Below are 19,471 nucleotides of genomic sequence, written 5' to 3' on the forward strand. Positions count from 1 at the left end.
CTACAGTGACAAGCATAGGCCTCTTCTCTTCTCTTCTCTTCTCTTCTCTTCTCTTCTCTTCTTCTAAGGTTTTTGGTTTCGTTTGTCAATCATTAATAACTAATAACTCGTACACTACAAACCCATGTAGTCAACAGTGCGCACTAACTCTAGCTAAATAACTAACTAGTCATATGCTGCTGATTACTTTGATTAGCAGTTTGATCTATTACAAGTAAGAAAATAATAAAATATTTCTGTCACAAGTTTCTGGAGCCTAAGTTCATGAACACAGGTGAAGAAACTGGACTTTTGAAAACCAGAAAGCAGCTTGCTGATTCCAGTTCCGTCAGAACACATATAAGTTTTGTGATTTATTGGAATGAAAGCATTTTGGCTCAAAACCAGTTGATGGATAGTACAATTTGACTTCACCAGACTCTCTTAATTATGTATTTTGGATGTGTACTTTTCATGTCACTCTAAAACATTACAAATGATTTTTGTTTTCGTAAGAGACCGAGGCCGGTAAGGGGAGGGATTGAAAATTATTTCCACTTTGTTTTGGTCTCAGCAGCTGAGCCTGGAGCGGGACACCTTCAAGATATCAACACATGCTGGGGTCAACCAGTTTTCTTAGGAGAAGGAATATGGGAATATGTGTCATTGAAGAAACACAGCTGTGTGTTCACGCACACTCGTGTGCACATGCTTGCACGTATGCTGAGTGTGTGCGCACACACATACATGTTTTCTTGGTCCAGCTGGGGTGTTAATTTCACCCCAAGGCTGTGTGAGTGTTGACCCCAAAACTTTGTAACCTCGTGAAGTGTGGAATTCTCGAAGCCTGAGGCTGTAATGTGCTGTTTCCTGTAGCGGGAGAGTACATTCCTTTGACTTGTCCCATTCCTTGCTGCTTGCTGTAAACTCAGGATCTTTGGGTGGCAGTCCACGACTTGGAAAGAGTTCAAAACAGACAGTGGATTCTTTCTAAACTTGATCCTCCCATCCCCCGTGCCATCTCCACACGTGTAGAAGGGTATTGACTGATGGATGCACCTTTTTCCATATACCCGTGTTTCCGTTGTCCCCTCCTGGCAGTGCACTTAAACCAAGCCTCAGGCTAGCATTGCCTTTGAGCGTTGAGTGTATCAGACAAGCCGACTTGTTAGTGCGCTGTCAGTGTGTGTCAGATCTTAATCAGTTCCATGCGCTTTCCTTTGAAGGGAGGGCTGGTGTAACGGACCTCTGTAGCTGGCCTAGCAGTGGAAAGCATGTCGCTCCAGTTAGCCTAGGCCTGCTATTAATGATGAGCATTATAAACATGCATTCAGACAGGTTCAGATAGGAATGCTGTTTGAGTCCAGAAAAAAAGAAATCAAATGTGTTTTCCTAATGCCCCAAGACATGGCCCTTCTCTCCCTTTTCCCTTGGTCTGACTGGGTGGTCCAGCCCAGCAGAACAGGCATGCTTATGTTCAACTTTAATGCCATTACAGTAGACAAAAAAATATTCAATCCATGCCCACTGTTACACGGATTGAGCAGAATTGTTAAATTGGATTAAGGCATAATAAAATGCTACAGATTTTTCACACAGTCGACTCTCTCACTGGACAGTTTTCTTGTTTTGTGTATGTGTGTGGCTGGGTGACCAAGTGAAATAATATGAGTATAAATTGCTCGAGCTTTCGCTGAACGGCTCAAATTATCAGCTCGTAAATTAGAAACAGACACACCAAACTGGGGGATGCATATGAATACACATGAATCTTAAACCTGAACACAAAACGTAATCAATTCTGGTACTTTTTTAAAATTTAATTTGCCTTATAATTTTGCCCATCTCTGCCCATCCTTGCATGCCCGCATTCGTTTGCATGCATGTGTGTGTTTATGTGTGTGCGTGTGTGTTTGTGAGGGATACTTTGCCAGACTTTCCTTGGATGTACTTGGGTGGAGCTGGACAGCTAAAGGGTCTGAAAGGCTGCTTTTGTAGCTCGGGCTAGCTCAGGGCTCAGAGCGCACGCACAGGGCTTAGTCTCACCACGATACTGAGAGCAAAGCCTGGAAGACAGCCTCTCTCTATCAAACACACACACACTAGTGTCACACACAAATGCAGACAACGTGTTTTGGCGCTGCTGACAAGTTAGCAAATTTGAGGAGAAACACTGAGCTGTTTGTGAAATGTGGATTTGTTGAGGTGATGCTGCTTTTGTGGATTCAAAGGACTTGGGATGTTTGCCATTGTAGTGTTACAAGCTCACTGTGAGGAGAGTGCTTGTATTTAAGATACAAGTCAGATAATGTCACAGACAGGCTGCAATGTCTTTGGGTCTGCTTTGCAGAACGAGCAGGGGATCTCTTGTGTGAGTCGCAGACTTTATAGCACACCATGCTGTTTGTGTGTGTGCATTATTATTATCTTGTAGTTCAGAGCAAAATAATGCATTAAAATAAAAAAGTATGCATGATCTGGAATGGATCTGGTAGTAGTGTGATGTTTTCTAGACAGCTGTACTCCTGTTTTACTTGAAGAACCAGAAGGAAAGTCAGTGTTTTAACCTTTACTGTGTCTATATTTTGCAGATATTTGTGCCTTTGTGTCAGAAAAACACAGACTTTTTAAGCACATATTCAAAGCCAGCACAATTCTGGCCCCTAACCCTTACGTGCAGTTTTTCTTAACCTTTAACTTTACTAAATAAGATTTTGTGAATCAAATGCAATAATGGTCTGGATGTTTTCACAAAAGCCTTAAATATGTAACTTCACTCTTCTTTGTCAAGTTGGCGGGCGTGTGAACCAGGAACTCAAGTATACAAGACAGAAGATAGGCGAGGAGGCCATGTTTACCCCTCAGCTGATGATCCAGACGCCGCGGGAGGAGGGAGCCAATGTTCTAACTGTGGAGGCGCTCCTGCAGCACCTGGAGTCAGCTATCCGAGCCAGCAGAGTTCATGTTTACCTTTATAACAGGTAACGTGCCTCTTGTCATTTTGTATTTAAGGATCATGTTTTCCAATTCTGGACAAGTTAATTCAAGTTTAATATCTTTAGTCCAATAACTGTATCTGGCTTCCTCTTTATTCTAACACAGTGGGCAGTAATCTGTGAGTGTAGCCCTGTTATAGCTCTGCCAGTCCAGGTATAAATTCTCTTACTTGTGTGTCAGTCAACATTTCTCAGCTACAACGCTGACACGATGTGCTCAGCTCATTCAACATTGTTGGAAGTAAACGAATAAGCTGATCCCAACAGTGGAGTAACCCTCCTGCAAACTAGCATTTGGAGGTGTGATTGCAGAACGGCACAAAAAATCATTTTTTTTAGTAACCCTTTTACTTTATGAAAAAAGCTCTATCCTACAAGCTGGAACAATTTATTTTGAAATATGTCTGAGTAGGAGTGCTGAAAGGTGCTGTAACGTGGTGCACATGTGCAAACTTTTTTCTGTATGCTATCAACTCTTGTGCTTATTTAAACAAAATCATATCAGCCAACACTATAATCAGCAGGAAAAAAACAAATCGATGCACCTCAAGTGGTAATCTCTGAGTGAATACATTGCTGTACATGATGAGATATAGCAATTATTCTGTGTGTACAAAACACAAAGAAATTCGTAATGATGAAGGATATATTTGTATTATTCCTTGTTCAGTTGATCCTGGGTGCACTCGTGGTGTTTATGTGGTGATGAAAAAGTTAAACTTTTGTTCTGGACGAAGCGTTCTCATTGGGAGAAAAGTTTCGTCACTCATCCAAGTGACTTTTTCACTCTCTTTTTCTCCTTTTCAGACAATGGAAATTAGAAGACTTATGCTACAAATCAGGGGAAGTAGTCACAGAAACACATCACCTGAATCAGGTGAGACACAACCAGCACAGTGTGTATAGTTTTTCTGTTTTTGACTTTTTATCTCTGTATTGTTGCTACTTCTTCAGTGTTTGTCAATTCTATTATTTGCTCAACCATTTAGATCATAGAAAGGCTACATCCCTGCCTCATCATCACACCTTTGGACTGCTTCTGGGAGGGGGCTAAGCTCCAGCCTGGAACAGGCTATCTCCCGTAAGTACTTAAAAGCTCTTTTTGACTAGACAGAATCTGCATTTGTGATGTGATCATTACTACATATCATTGGATTGACCAAACTCTTCCAAGCTTATGGCCAAATGATCAAATCCTAATTGGGCTTACATAATAGCTTTATTTACTGTGAGGCCAGTTGGCAAACTGATTCAGATGATGTTGGGACAATAAGACCTAAAGTGCTGAGCTCAGCGCATAACGGTAGTGTATACAGTAGCAGTGGCAATGTGATAATGAGAAAGAGATGACAAGAGATGTGAATCTTTGGATCTTGCATTAGCCCCTTTTATAAGTGGCAGCTCTAACACACTCAACCCATCTAAAGAAACACCACAGAGAAACAAGTGTGTGTGTGTGTGTGTGTGTGTGTCCTGAACTCGTCCCCTCTGAAGGCTCTATTGTAGTGGTTGCTGGCATGCGTATCGCTGGCGATGGTTTCTCTCGAGCCCTGGGCCTCACACCATTGTCTGGCCGTTCTGTTGCTAATGGCCTGCTGCTACAGTAATACTCAGCAGACCTTTACCTCTGCATGTGTTTACGCATGCCCGTATTGTGCGTCGTCTTCATCAGTGCATACATGCGTTTCTGTCGATGTGTAAAGGTGTATCAGCTTGAGTCACCATCATCAGAGTGCGTGGATGTGTGTCTATCTGTGTGAGTGTGAGTGTCTGGACCTAGATGGTAAATAAGGTTTTTACTATGTTCTGGTTGGGAGGCTGGGAATAATAACCCAAGCCTGGTTAAGCACATACAATGTCGTCTGAATGACAGAGAGAAAAAGAGAGATCGGAATGTGTGAGGAAAAGGGAGCATAGAGGGACGAGGTCTGGGTTGGAGCAGGAACTCAGCTTTTGCATGATGGGAAATTATCGCCACTTATTACATAGCAAGAAAGAGATTAGTTACCATTATCAGAATTGTGATGGCTTAGGTAACATTTTTTATTGTCATTTGACTATAAAATTTTACTTTTTGGGGATCCAAAAATATTCTTAGGAACAGAAACCTAGCATCGTAAAAGCACACTAACATTTGCCTTTAACCTTTGCAGAGGCAAAGGACTTGTGCAGTGGACCAATTTTGACCCTAAGGAATTCCTTGAGGAGTTGCCACAGCAAAACCACGTGGAAATCTTTGAGGAGATGTTAGAAAAAGCGGACATTGGGCATGGCTACATGGATAGACCCTGCCTGAACCCAGCCGATCCTGACTGCCCCCGCACCGCGCCCAATAAGAACTCGACTAAGGTGGGCATGCATCAAGCCTCAAGCTTTTGGCTCGGAATATCTCAATAAGTGTGGGGTATTAATATGTTTTGGTCAAACGTAAAGTGTTTAGTTTGAGATTAGTAGTTGACAGTTATTGCTTTTATTGCTCCAGCCATTCGATGTGGCACGGGCTCTGAGTGGAGGCTGCCATGGTCTGGCCAGGAAGTACATGCACTGGCAGGAGGAACTGATTGTTGGAGGGACCACCAAGAATGGCAGCGGACCCCTGCTCAGGTAACATAACCGAACTTGCTTCTTCGTAAACACTGTAGTAATCATGACAGCGCGTAGTCTGGACAGACTGTGTGTTTTTTGTTCTCTTGTGCAGCACGTGCACATTTGCGTGTGTGCTGTGTGCTATAAATCTTGCAGTCATTAGCAAATTCCAGTGAAATCTTAGAGCTCCAGCTGTTCCTGCTCAGCTCTGGCTGCTCTGCTTGGACACTACCCACTCACACACACATGTGTATGCACAGAGTGATGTATTGCCTGGCTAGTTTGTCCAAATATACAGCGATATGTGGACTTAATTCCAGCACAAGAATCAGGTAAAAGCCTAAAGATTAGGTCGTATGCCGTCCGACAACATACAAGCTCAACGCATGATAAGGGAACAAATTAAAGTCTGGCACTTTTTGTGTGATGTTTATGTAAGTAGAAAGCATGAAATTTGCATAGAAATGAAAAATGTATTTAGTTTCTTCAATAGCAGCTACAGCAGCAGTAACATCTTTTGCTTTTGGACCTCCTACTTTAAGGCTAAAATGCACTTTTGGTGCATGCATGCATGCATGCTCAAAGCAAACTCGCACACACACACATTAACACGCATACTGGTCACGGAGTACAGTGGGGTGCGTTGTTTGTGTTTTGTGGTTGTGTTTTTTCCTGGCAAGGTTGGGTCATTAGAGTGTCTGTGCGTGCCTGGCTGCTTGTGTGTGTCTGCGTGTGTGTGAGTGAATATGTGTAGTATGGCTGCTCTCTCTGTTGGGCTGTTACTGCTGGCACTCAGCTTCTTCACCTTGTTTACTAACTGCCACCATTACTGTGATTATCACCATATTACACAGCACACATTCATAGAGACGGGCAAATGTCTTCTGCTTTGGTTTATATAATTTTATGATTTGAAAATAAATCCACTCAGTAGACTACTGTTAAAAAGCTACACTCTGGTCCAGAGTCCTTTATTATTACCTAATCCGCCATATTACTTTATTACCTTCATAATTTATCACCCCATTAGCGGTGTGCATTTTTCATTACACTCAATGTCATAGTCCTTAAGATCAGCAACCCATAGAAGGGCTGAAGGAGAGCTTGCATGTGGGAGGGAGAGGATGTATGTGAGGAAATATGTAAATACACAATTAAATTATCCTTATTAAATCCTTATTAAATTTCCTCTCACTGGGTTTGTATATGATTTTGAGATATTGATATTAGTAGTTTTTGGCTATATATAATTTACTGGCTGGCTGACAGTGCACATTTGAGCTAAAACAACTTGCCGTCTCTTTCAGGTTTTTAATTCAGTTTAGCTTTGTGGCGTTGTGTTTGGGTCACTGAGATTTGGGGCATTTTATGCCATATATGTCACTTTGCGTTCTTCAGAGTTGCTCATGTAATAACAGGGAGTTTGTGTGGTTTAAGAAATGATGCATGTCTCACGGCTGAGGGCATCTGGGCTCAATAGTCACATCAGATGGAACAGTATTTGCTCAGACAGCACATGTGCTTAGCGCATCATTGTTTATGATGACTGATATCCAATGTGCTCCAGGCAATGTGACTTTGGTTTTGTTTCATTTTTCTTTCCCTTTTACTGCTTAAATTAACACATTCTTTGTTCTGGGATTAGAGATTAAACTGAAAATTTTTTCCTGGGATGATTTCATCTTATTCTCTCATCTCCCTGTTAGTTTGATGCTTTTGAGGGACCATTATTTTGATGAACACCTAATTTATTTTTACTTTATATTCATGGAGTGTTAGACATCGCTGTGAATCAAAGAGCCTAAAACTTTGCAAGTCCAAGTTTTGATTTTGTTATTATTTCGCACAATCCAGAGAGCCTGCTCATCACCCCATGCTTCCTTTCTAGATGGGATGTTCTCACTGAAGTCTTGACCTCCTTCCTTTTGTTCTCTCATCCTTTCCATGTTTTCCTTCCCATTTCCCTCCCTCATTCTCTCTCTGCCACCTTCCCCCTTAACTCCCTTCCAGTGCCCAGGCCTTGCAGACCATCTTCCAGCTGATGACTCCCAAGCAGATGTTTGAGCACTTTCGGGGCTACGATGAGGTTTCCCACATCAACTGGAATGAAGAAAAGGCTGCAGCTATACTTGAAGCCTGGCAGAGGCGGTACTCTGAGGTAAGGGCCAGAAAATTTAGAAATGAGAGCGAGAAAAATTCAGAAAAAGAGAGAACGAAAGAGAAAAGAGTAGCGAAATCTACCCTAAGTCCTCTATAGCCACGTTGTAAATCACAGACCGGATACAGGTGAACATGGGAAGGCCCCATCCAAAGCCGGGGCCCCTGATAGATACTAAAACCACTGTTGGTGTGTGGTAAAGGACTAAAGTTTTCCTCTCACTCATGAGTAGAGAGGGGCAATAGAGCAACAGGGTGAGCATGTCTGGAATACATTAAGTGAGTGCTGGATATCTCTCTTTTTCTTCCTCGCTCTCCCCCTTAAACTTACACACAATCACACATGAACACACACTCACAACTTCACACACAATCGCTTTCCCAGCTGTGGCCCCATTGGTGGCTCATGTGTGACATCATCTGGTCTTTGTTTTGGGGGCCCCAACCTCTGTTCCACATGGTGTGACCTTGTGTGTATGAATGTGCGTGTGTGTGTGTGTGTGTGTCATTTATCTTTGGGTCCAGAAATCACAGATTTTTAACAAAATGTGATCATATTTTTAAACACATAGTTTTATTTTTTTTTAAGCTTCAAAGTGAAAAAATATGCCAAAAATTGCATTTTTTATTTGTATTATTCACATTTAGGCGTGTCTGCAAGAATATGTCGGTATGTGTGAGACACATGTGGAAGTTTACATGTGGGTGCGAGTGTGTGTGTGTGTGATCTAGAGCGTGTTTCTTAATGTGTGTCAGCCGTCATTGCTCCCCACTGAGCAGTAACAGCAGTTCAATGCCGAAGCCATCTGTCTGTCCTGAGATAGTAAGAGAGACAGAGGGAATAGGTCAGGATACTGTCTGCAGAGCCTCCTGATTCAAGGCTTTTTTTTTTCAGAGACAGCCTGTAATATTTAGTTCATTTAAACCTGGGGAAGATGTTATATTACATAAAAGAGGGACAGCTTGCGCTAAATCACTGAAAATTAATTCCCTTTTTCCAGAATGTGCATTTTAGATACCACTGAGTAAGCAGCAGCAAGGTTGGTCAATTATCTATTCTGCTAAAATTAGGTTTAGTTGTATTTTGATAGCTGATGCAGATCTAGTTGGTATATTAAGGGAAAATGAGATAGGGATAAGAAAATCTTGTTGCAAAGTTCCAGACCAGTAAATGCTTTACTGGTCAGTAAACCAGATTTAAATGTTGATGGAGCTACTGGTGCTGCATTAAGAGTTCATTTATAAGTGACCTATTTTATTATTTCTAATCTATATACATATATATTTTATAGTGTATATATAGGATATTTAATCCTATTTTAAGATTTTTTAAAGAGTTTCTTCCTCTTTATTTACTATTGTCTTGTCTTCAGGCGGTGCAGCACAGCGTGTCAGCAAACTCGTCTCAGAAGGTCTTATCTTTCACAACCACCACTCTGGAAGATATTCTCAAGTCTTTTTCGGACATAAGTGTTATCCGCGTGGCCAGTGGGTACCTTCTGATGGTAAGACTAGAGGGAAGGAAAATTTTATTCAATTTTTCTCTGCTTTGCTTGAAACTGAGAAGGGACTTACAGACAAAAGGGTGATTGATTAATGGTTTGCTTGCTGTTTGTGCCTAGCTGGCCTATGCATGCCTGACCATGCTGCGATGGGACTGTGCCAAGTCTCAGGGGGCTGTGGGGCTGGCAGGTGTCCTCCTGGTGACGTTGTCAGTGGCAGCTGGTTTGGGCCTCTGCTCCCTCCTGGGCATTTCCTTCAATGCTGCCACTACGCAGGTAACTCGCACCCATGCCACTGGACCCAGTGGGCTAAAGGTCAACACAGCAGCTGCTAGTAGACTTGAGTTGAAGTCTCTGCTAGACTTAAAATCATTTTCTTAAATTGCCTAATTGAAGTGGGTCAACACCAGCAGAATAATGTACAGAAGATAATGTAGTAGATATTATTGGACACTGGAGACAGGTTTTGACGCTTCATTTTAATTTACCTTAGCACCAGAATTTGAAAAATATTGCATGGGTGTGTATCTATAATAATATGCAGTTGTGGCTACCCCTAGAATAGCAAACCTCTGAGGTAAAATCATGCAGGAGCTCATTAAGTTTGTGGGTGTGTGTGCCACAGGTGCTTCCCTTTTTGGCTCTGGGAGTTGGAGTAGATGATGTGTTTCTCCTCGCCCATGCCTTCAGTGAGACCGGGCAAAACAAGAGGATCCCATTCGAGGTGAGGCAAACATCCACCGTCACCCATTCCTGCACATCCCCTTTGTTGTTTTATCTACTCCGCGGAGGAATGTGTGAAAGCCTGTCTGTGCCTGTGATGTAGCATCAAGCAAACCATGTGCCACACACCCAGCCTTCTTATCTCGGCAATGCTCCGAATTAAAGACGTTCATTTTTAAATGGATTAATATGTCTGTTTCTATTAGATTATGACTTCCTTGTTTCTGCTTTACACACAGATTGATAAGTTACACACACACACTTGTGAGTGGGTCTAATAAAAAAATAAATTAAAAAATAAATGTTCAGGGTGTAATTTGATGCATTTAAAGTATTCTGTGTGGTCTGAAGTGTGGATTAAACCAGGAGCAAGAGCTTTCTCATCCATTAGCTGATGAAGTGTACAGAATCTAATAAATAGCATTAAAAAAAGAACTGGCTGTGTGTGTGTGTGTGTGTGTGTGTGTGTGTGTGTGTGTGTGTGTGTGTGTGTGTGTGTGTGTGTGTGTGTGTGTGTGTGGTAGCTTTTCATCTCCAGAGGGGAAAACACAGGCATGTATTTGCTTGTTTTTGTTTTCCCCTGCCTCCCTCTCGTTCAAGCCCTCGTCTCTATGCCTCCCTCATCCCCGAGCTTCTATTGTGTGGCTGAGATGAAAACTAAACAGAGCCAAACCTGATCTCTCCTGTCTGATGCGCACACACACAAACACACACACACACACACACACAAAGATGCGCATGCCTGCAGACGCTCTCTGTGTGGTCCTGCACGTCTTTAGATCTTCACACAGTTGCCGCCAAAGTCTTCTAGAGTTGTGTGTTTATCACTGTTCTCTTTGTGCGCATTATATTACAAGTTTTCAGCAGCAGTGATTTTACCAAGCGTTGTTTTGTTCTGTCGGCTTTGTCCTCCGTTACTTCAAACAGAAGTAGACAGGCCCAGGTGGATTATTTAAGCACTTCAGGGCTTCAAGAAACATCGTAATCACTGTCAGTCATATCAGTATCATGATAATGGTACATAATCTCCAGTATTACACATGTGCCTCTGGCTAAACTCTGATCAAAAGTTTCATTGCTTTTCCTCTCACCAACTTCTCTTTCTGTCTCGACAAGGATCGCACGGGGGAGTGTCTGAAGAGGACAGGGGCCAGTGTGGCTCTTACCTCCATCAGCAATGTCACAGCATTCTTCATGGCAGCGCTCATCCCCATCCCAGCGCTCAGAGCCTTTTCTCTACAGGTACAGTGGCTAGTGAGTGAGGGTTGTATGCGTGCGTGTGCGTGTGTGAGAGTTCAGTCGTGTGGGGCCTCTCTCTTACTAATAGTCCTGTTCCCGTCTTCATTGGCTCCAGATTTCTCCAGACTGTTGTTTTATTGATTTCATTCATCACATTGAAAGTGTGTACGTCTGTGTGCGTTTGTGTGTGTGCATGAGGAGGAGTGTGCGTTTTGTTAAATCCCCCCTCCTCCTTCTTTGAGGCTGTTTAGTGGTGGGCCCGGTGTCTGTCCAGATTGTGGCTGAGGTCCACGTAACTGAATCCCTCTGCGAGTGTGTGTGCGCGTCTGTGTACTCACATACCCTCACATCCATGTGCATGTGTGCGTGTGGGGAGTTGTAGTATCTGTGTGGGAGGTTTGAAACGCAATGGCCTAGATGTTTGCATGTGCGCATGTGAGCGAATGTACGAGCAAAGGTGGGGGAACACGAGAGGGGAGCTCTGACTTCTCTAACATCTGTCAGTAATTACAGACATCACCAGAACAGCGAAAACTAGTACAAAATGCCTCCAATAATCAATGAATTCCTAATTCATTTAAACAGTCAGTCATAGCGATACGTGCGCTAAAGAGAGGATAAGGTCAGATAAAAATCTCTGGTTTGAAGTTTGAGTCACTGCAGCACTAACCAGATGGATAGAGAAAGAAAAGGCTACATACATTTTTTTAAAAAGTGATGGTTACAACAACAACAAATTTGACATCTCACCTTTGTGTTGAATCAGTTTTGGGCTGATGATCACCTTAATCTTCTTTAATCACATGGGTGACCCTCCATTAATGTGAGTGTAGGTTTTGCCATTTTGTCAAAAATCTGGTTTGTTCAGTTTATTTACCCAAAAGAGTTTCTGTTTTATTGTTTACATAAGGTTTTCTTGACACCATCTTTATAGTCAGAGGCACTCTTATGTGGGTTAGCAAGCCAAAATGGATGATCACAAAAGCCGGTTAGTTCACCCAAGACAGGACGCCAATCTGCCACTAAGACAAAAAGGCACTCATTAAGATTCAAATATACTTTTGTGACAGAATAGGAATAACTACTTATGTTAACTTACTCTGGCCTTTGGGGAGGATGCCAGAGTACCTGAAGTACAGTCCACTGTACCACTGAACCATCACAATCAAGCACACACAATAAAAGCATTCAGCTGAGAATTTCAACACATATTTTGCATAAGGAAGCTATGAAAACTTGTTGTAATACGCATTTGCAAGTATTTGCAGTTAAATAAGTGATGTATCACTGACTATATGAAAATATTAAGTGATTTCCCCCTCCTGTTTCTTGCTCTTTAGTCCTCACGCACATGCATAGACTCACACACACTTGCATGCACACACAGTGTGAGGTAAGATGTTGCCACATTGAGTACAATATTAGCATGTGTGGATTGATGGCTTTAGTAGAGAGAGTCTGTCAAACATGATCCATTTACCCCATGGGTCTAATCCATGGAGCTTCGTTTTCTACACACGCACATTGGAAAAGACGCATGCTCAACACACACACATACGCATACCATGCATACTTCACACTAGTGGTTTTGTTACCGCTAGACGGTAAAACTTCACGAAGTCGACATTCACGGTGATACTCATCTTTTATTATCGAGTGCATCCACACCGCAACCTTGTGTCAGTGCCTGCAGTTTGTGTTGGCGTGTATGTGTGCGTCTCTTTATCAGCATTAAACACTTCCCATGGTCGACTCCACCTTGGATTCATTGCTCTTTCGCGCGCTCCTGCGTTATGTCTCATTCACTTCCTCCTATCAGTATAAACATAAGAAAAGGAATCTTGTCCTGATAACAGCAGCAAAACACACACACACAGAGGAACACACACATTCATGTGCAGAAAACAGATGTGATGATAAATATCCCCACTCTGGGGTCAGCTCACGGTCACTGTGTGTGTGTGTGTGTCAGTGGACTCATACTGTATCTGTCTGGATGTTAGTGGGCCAATTGAGAATTAATTGTTCTGCTCTACTTACACAGCTTTTTCTTTCTCCACGTCTCCTTCATTGACATTATATCTCTCTCGTTGACTGAGTAGCGAGCTGAGGAATGAGGGAGGGCGAGGATGTGTGTGTGCCTGTGTCTGGTTGGTGTTATGGTGTGGTTTAAGTAGGAGGCTGTACGTTTTTTAAGGTGACAGATATGTGTGTTTATGTGCATTTTTCTGTGTGAGTCTGTAAGGGGTGTGTGTGTGTTGTCTGTACAGCCACAGCGACTGCTCATCACCTCAGGCCCCGCAGGCCTCTGACTCCTTGGGTGGTCTGGCACACACACGGGATTGTGTGTGTGTGCGTGTCTGTGTGTAGTGGTCTGGCAACTACGCAATATCCAGATTGTACTCTGGGCAGGGCCCCAACCTAACCTCAACCCCCACCCTCTGCTCTAGTGCACCACCTTCAAATACTTAACCACAACATTGTACTGGCTTCTATTACACATACATATGCCTCACTTTTTCTCTGCACACTCAGTGTTTTTGCCTTGAAAGGAACTGGAAATGTGTTGAAAGGCAATTTTTCCCTCACTTGAGCCTATTCAGCTTGTGTTATTCTGATTTATATTCAGAGCAACACTGTTTTTGTTAAACAGTAATTCTTTCATTTAATACACTTTCAAAGTAGTTTTGTAAGTTGCAGCATGTGTATGGATGATAATGCAGTTAAATTTACAGCAAAATGCCCTTTTTAAATGTTACATATCATTTCACATCTTCACTGTCTACACTGCATATGATCACCTGTATTTTTTTCCCACTGTTTGCAACTACAAAAAAAGTCAATCTGATCCTTTTTCTTGATGAAAAGCAGTTTTGTTTGGGTTTTTTCACCTGAAATAACCTTTCTGTTTTTCTTGCAGGCTGCAGTGGTGGTGGTGTTTAACTTTGCCATGGTGCTGCTCATCTTTCCTGCCATCCTCAGCATGGATCTCTATCGGCGAGAGGACAGGCGTTTTGACATTTTCTGCTGCTTCTACAGGTGTGCACACACAAAGACGCTCTTTCATATCTGACGAGACGCTTATTGCTTTACCGTTCGTCCTTTTATGTTTTCCACCGATCTCTTCCATGATAATGAACCGTGTACGCACAAAGCTATCTTTAAAGATATCTTCACCGTAATCCCCCTCAGTTAAAAACTAATTACTGCGAAAGTTGTCTCTTTCCGTCTGACTGCTTGGTTGTTTGACTGTATGTTTATCTTTTCCAGTCTTCATTAAAGTTTGCCAGTCTGCTTGCCAGCCCGGGCATGCTCGTTGGCTCGGTTATTGTACAGATGTGTACACACACTATTAAATTCCACGGTTGGGTCCCGGCCCTATATTTCATGCTGCTGGCAAAGGAGAGAAGATTCACAATAACATAGGGCTAATAAATATTTTTTGTAATGCAACACTTAACTGTTTCGCAAAATCAGATGTTGTACATACGTACTGGAATGTTTTTTTTTTCCCGTTAAGTCTGGTTTTAAATTTTGTTTCACAGCAGTGCCTGACAGTGTTTCATCGTATTTATGTCTGCAGCCCTTGTTCCAATCGTGTGATTCAGATGGAGCCACAGGCGTACCTGGATGGGACAGAAGGGAGTCGCTACAGCCCTTCCCCATCATATCGTACCCCTCCTCCCTCATATCACATGCCTCCCCCAAGCTACAGCAGTCCCCCTCCTTCCTACAGTAGCCATGGTTTTGCTCAGCAGACCCAAATCACTATGCAGTCCACAGTGCAGCTCAGGACGGAGTACGACCCCCGAACTCAGGCCTTCTATACCACAGCTGAGCCCAGATCCCAAATCTCTGTGCAGCCCATCAACCCAGCTCCAGCTAGGACCAACCGTAACAACGAGTATTACAGTAGCAGCAATCACGCCAACATCAGCAACAACAACAACAGTGGGGGCCTGAATAATGGGGGGTCTCGAGGTTCTGCCAGCTTCTCCCATCATCATCATCCCGCACCTCCTCCTGCTGCATCGACCCCAAGTGCTAGCTCAGTTGCTCAGGGTGATGGAGCCTCATCGACTGGCCAGAGTCCAGAGAACAACAGCTCCACACGGGACCTGTTGTCCCAGATTGGAGAAGCCTCACTGGGCCTACGCTGCCTCAAACCCCCCTGCTCGCGCTGGACCCTGGCCTCTTTTGCTGAGAAGCACTATGCGCCATTCCTTCTGCAGCCCACCACCAAGGTGAGTTCAGTTGCTCTCTGTGTTTCTGTAGAGTAGGGAGACAAAGAAACAAGCGGAATAGCTTCTGTATGAGGTAAAAGTGGGTTTGTGTGCTGACTCACTGTGGTGATAATTTGAATGGGAGGGTTAGTCACCGGAGTGTGTAAGGAAGGAGGAAATCGGGGGTGGAAATTGTGGTTATGTCCTATCTGAGACACACACACACACAGACACACAGTGGGTGGCCAGACCTTTTAAAGCCTTCCAGAACTGAAATCATGTGGTGGTCTGTACTTGACATTACAAAATGTTCCTCAGTTTCTTTCTTCTTTTTTTTTTTTTTTATATATAAATTGCTTCACGTAGTCCTGCAAGGCATTAATCCGGCACTTTACTTTTTGCAGAAAAAAGAAAAAGTAGCACTTTTGCTACATTGTATCAAAAAACAGCTTATAAACAGGCAGATGTTTTAATTGGATATTTGTTTTTTGATAAAGCTGTCTCTTTATCCCTCTGATTCCAGGTGGTTGTGATTGTGCTGTTCCTCTGCCTGCTGGGAGTCAGTTTATACGGGACCACCCAAGTGAGGGACGGCCTGGAGCTGACAGATATTGTACCAAGGGAGACAAGCGAGTACGACTTTCTCGGCGCCCAGTTCAAGTTCTTCTCCTTCTACAACATGTATGTGGTAACACAGCGCGCCGATTATGCCCAAAACCAGCCACTGCTTCACCAGCTCCACCAGAGGTTCCACACCATTCGCTACGTGCTGAAGGAGGAAAATGGACAGCTGCCTCACATGTGGCTTCATTACTTCAGGGACTGGCTGCAAGGTAAATCTAAGTAATTTTAAGCTTGACGTACACATGCCACCTCAACCCGACCTAAACAGTGAATAAAACTGAATATGTCAAATTTTTGTGGCTCAGCACTGAACACACCAATGACTGGAGGTGTCATATTTTGGGCTCTCCATAATCTTCTCATGAGCGTCAAAGTTCACCTGGTTTCAAAGATGACCAGAATTCAGCGATTAAAAGTCAAGTTTACTGTGTCAATCAGTAATTTTAAGGTAATAAGATAAAATGATGAAAAAAATATCAAAGGTTAACTTCGATGTAAGATCTATAAGATTTTTAATTCTGTAACTCGGGAGCTAAACGGGAAATTGTGGTCATATTTCACATGTGGTTGGATGCTGAGTTAGTGACACTAATCATTTGTGTCCACATCATAAATTCCTTTCGAATTTTCGGGTATGAAATGAGTGTGGACAGGTATGGGCATAAACTGCACCTTCTGGTTGAGAATAAAATGGGTCAGATGTGGCATAATGGTGTAGAGCCAGTGTTAGTTCATTTGAAATTTTACCCTTGCTTATTTAACTTTGCTATTCAGGATAGTTTAGGCATGGGAATAATTTACTTTCCCATGAAAGCATTTTGAGATCACAATTTTATTCCGTGTTTTGACATAAATCCACAGAAAACAAGATGTTAGGCAGGAGTTCAGAAGTAGGAGGGACTGCACAAATGGACACTGACAGTAGCTGATTAAAATCACTTGTTTCTTCCATAAGTAGGATTGATGGCGAAGAGTATAGTGGGAGTCAATATTTTTCAACTTCATCTTGGGAAATGTACAATATTCAAAAACCTTTGGCAGCAAATATGTTGTCAGTGCAAATCGGCACGTATTGAACCAGTACTGCCTGCTCTAGTGTTTTTGTTTGTTTGTCTAGATAAAAATTTAATATTTGACACGTAAGACACGGTACACAACGCTTTAAATTAATTTTGAATGGAGTGATGGATGGATTTATTGTTTCATACAGAATTGCAAAGTATCAGTGAACAGTATTTTCTTTCATATGTCAGCCCAATCTATGAATGGCTTAATTCTCAGTGAGGAAATGTACTTAACGATAAAACACATCGTGAGAGTCTGTGTGTGTGTGTGTGAGCCGGCTGGGAACCACACAGGGAGTGTGTGTGGGTGAGAGAGAGAGAACTGTGTCTGATATTGCTCTCTGCAATGGTGGGACAAATTGGAGCCAGACAGGCCAAGGAACGAGACCCAAAACAACATCTCCCACAGACGGACCACAGCATGGGCCTTGGGGGAGAGCCGAGAAAAGAGGAGTGATACACATATGGATCAGAGAGTAGTATAGAAAAGAAGACAGATGTTACTGATAAAGCCCCATAACGATCTCTTTGAATTAAAAGCAGCAGATTTTCTGTTTTTGAAGTCATGTTTAGTGGTTGAGAATGGAACTGAGTTATCATATTAAATCAATCAAGCCTATTATAGAGTTAGGGTTAGGTTAGGGTGTTGTGTTATTTACTGTGTTGGGTTATTGTTTGTTGTGTGTTGCAGTGGGAGAATGAAGATAACAAGGCATGTAACCTTTTTAAACATCCACATCTAACCAGTGTGTTTTGCTGTGGTTTCCTACAGGTCTCCAGCAGGCTTTTGACAAGGACTGGGAGGCTGGCCGCATCACCCACAACAATTATAGGAATGGCTCTGATGATGGCGTCCTAGCATATAAACTCTTGGTGCAGACAGGGCGCAGGGACAAGCCCATCAACTTCAACCTGGTACGTTTAGGATTTAAATTGAATTTATTAAAAGTGGATAAGCGATTCCTCTTGTCATTAATGCAACACATAAAAGCTCATCCGTCTATCAAATGCATCAGATGTAAATTGAATGTGCTGCTATGGTGATGAAAGGGGAGAATAATTCAGAGATCATGAAAAAAGCTTCCTGGTCAATGCCCAGGTGCAAACTGTTGAAAGAAAACAAAGCTTTGATCTGAAACAAAGGCTTTAGATGGATGAACACACCTCGGTAAGCTTTTATTGTTGCGTTAGAGAAATCTTGTTCTCATTTGTCAGTTCTAATACTGGAAGTTAGCACTAGCCTGCGAGTGAACTGGTTCCTGATGAATGAAATCCTGGCTATCTGAGTGTCTATTGTCTGGCTATTTGACTGTCAATGGTACACTGCAATTCAAAAGATGTGTGGACATGTTGGGTTAGCAGCTTGATTTGCATTATATGAGGAAGTATGTGCAGATGTTATGTAAGCATAGACCATGCAGACTGTATTACATGGACTACAACTTGATAATAGACTTGAGAGATGCTTCCACCACTTTCAAAGCTCTTTTGTGACGCTGTATGTGTATGCATATCTGTGCATTTTGTTATGACTCTAGGGGAGCCACACCCAGCTTAAAACCATCTCTGACTATTCATATTTTTCTTTCTTTCTCTCTGTCTGTGTTCGTGTGATGACTTTACCGAGCTCAGGAATTTAAAGCTCTCACTGGAGCTGCAGCCTGACTCTGAAAAACCTATTAACTCTTCATTTAAACGATTTGTCAGTGTGCGTGTGTTTTTTTTTTTTTGTGGGTGTGTGTGTATGAGATGTGCGTGTAGCAGGGCCTCGACAGTGAGCTGTTTCCCTTAAACATCAAGTCTTTCAGCTTGACACATCGTCAGTGCTTCCAGCCACGGTTTACAGTATGAGAGGCTGGGATGGCTGAAACTGGTGCAGAAAAACGCCTGCAAACCCCAAAGTGTCTATAAATAATTAATCTGGATTCTGTGGCTCTAAGTAGAAACCTGAATCTGATTCACTGAGAACTAAATTTTTAAAACATATTTGCATATTTTTCTAATATAAACAATAGCGTCTACTTCGTCAAACTACTTTCTGAGAGGAGCAGTTGAGGTTTACTGGTGTGGTATAGAAATGCTTGTCTGTTGCAGTTAATACATTCTAAGCCATGAAGGACAAAGAGTGTGATAAACTAATGTCATTATTGCTTATATGGATAGCCCTATGAGCTGACACAAGGCTTCCAGGGTGACTCTGGTTTTGGTTGCATTTGTTTAGGTCTGAGATGCTAGTCCTATATCCACTGCACATAAAAGTAAAAATGTCTCCTCTTTACACATACTTAATTCCATAATCCACATCAACATGCAAACAACTGATATATTTATAAGATCTGCAGGAAAAAAGGGTGCTTCTTCTTTATGTGGCTTGAAAG

At 42.4% G+C, this 19,471-nt stretch overlaps 1 protein-coding gene across 2 annotated transcripts in view; it reads left to right on the forward strand.

Moving 5' to 3' along the window:
• ptch1 (patched 1) overlaps positions 1 to 19,471 on the forward strand; it is a 49,236-nt gene that overhangs the window by 16,228 nt on the left and 13,537 nt on the right. For both annotated transcript variants that reach the window (XM_040050372.1, XM_040050371.1), the window contains exons 3-16: positions 2,771 to 2,960; positions 3,783 to 3,852; positions 3,965 to 4,056; positions 5,129 to 5,324; positions 5,458 to 5,579; positions 7,572 to 7,719; positions 9,092 to 9,223; positions 9,341 to 9,496; positions 9,846 to 9,944; positions 11,060 to 11,185; positions 14,103 to 14,221; positions 14,766 to 15,426; positions 15,929 to 16,238; positions 17,866 to 18,008. In XM_040050372.1, coding sequence (XP_039906306.1) covers positions 2,771 to 2,960; positions 3,783 to 3,852; positions 3,965 to 4,056; positions 5,129 to 5,324; positions 5,458 to 5,579; positions 7,572 to 7,719; positions 9,092 to 9,223; positions 9,341 to 9,496; positions 9,846 to 9,944; positions 11,060 to 11,185; positions 14,103 to 14,221; positions 14,766 to 15,426; positions 15,929 to 16,238; positions 17,866 to 18,008 — 2,564 coding nt within the window. The remainder of the gene's footprint in view (positions 1 to 2,770; positions 2,961 to 3,782; positions 3,853 to 3,964; positions 4,057 to 5,128; positions 5,325 to 5,457; positions 5,580 to 7,571; positions 7,720 to 9,091; positions 9,224 to 9,340; positions 9,497 to 9,845; positions 9,945 to 11,059; positions 11,186 to 14,102; positions 14,222 to 14,765; positions 15,427 to 15,928; positions 16,239 to 17,865; positions 18,009 to 19,471) is intronic.

The sequence above is a fragment of the Simochromis diagramma genome, unplaced genomic scaffold (genome assembly GCF_900408965.1).
Source record: "Simochromis diagramma unplaced genomic scaffold, fSimDia1.1 OVJJ01000131.1, whole genome shotgun sequence".
NCBI classification, from domain to species: Eukaryota; Metazoa; Chordata; class Actinopteri; order Cichliformes; family Cichlidae; genus Simochromis; species Simochromis diagramma.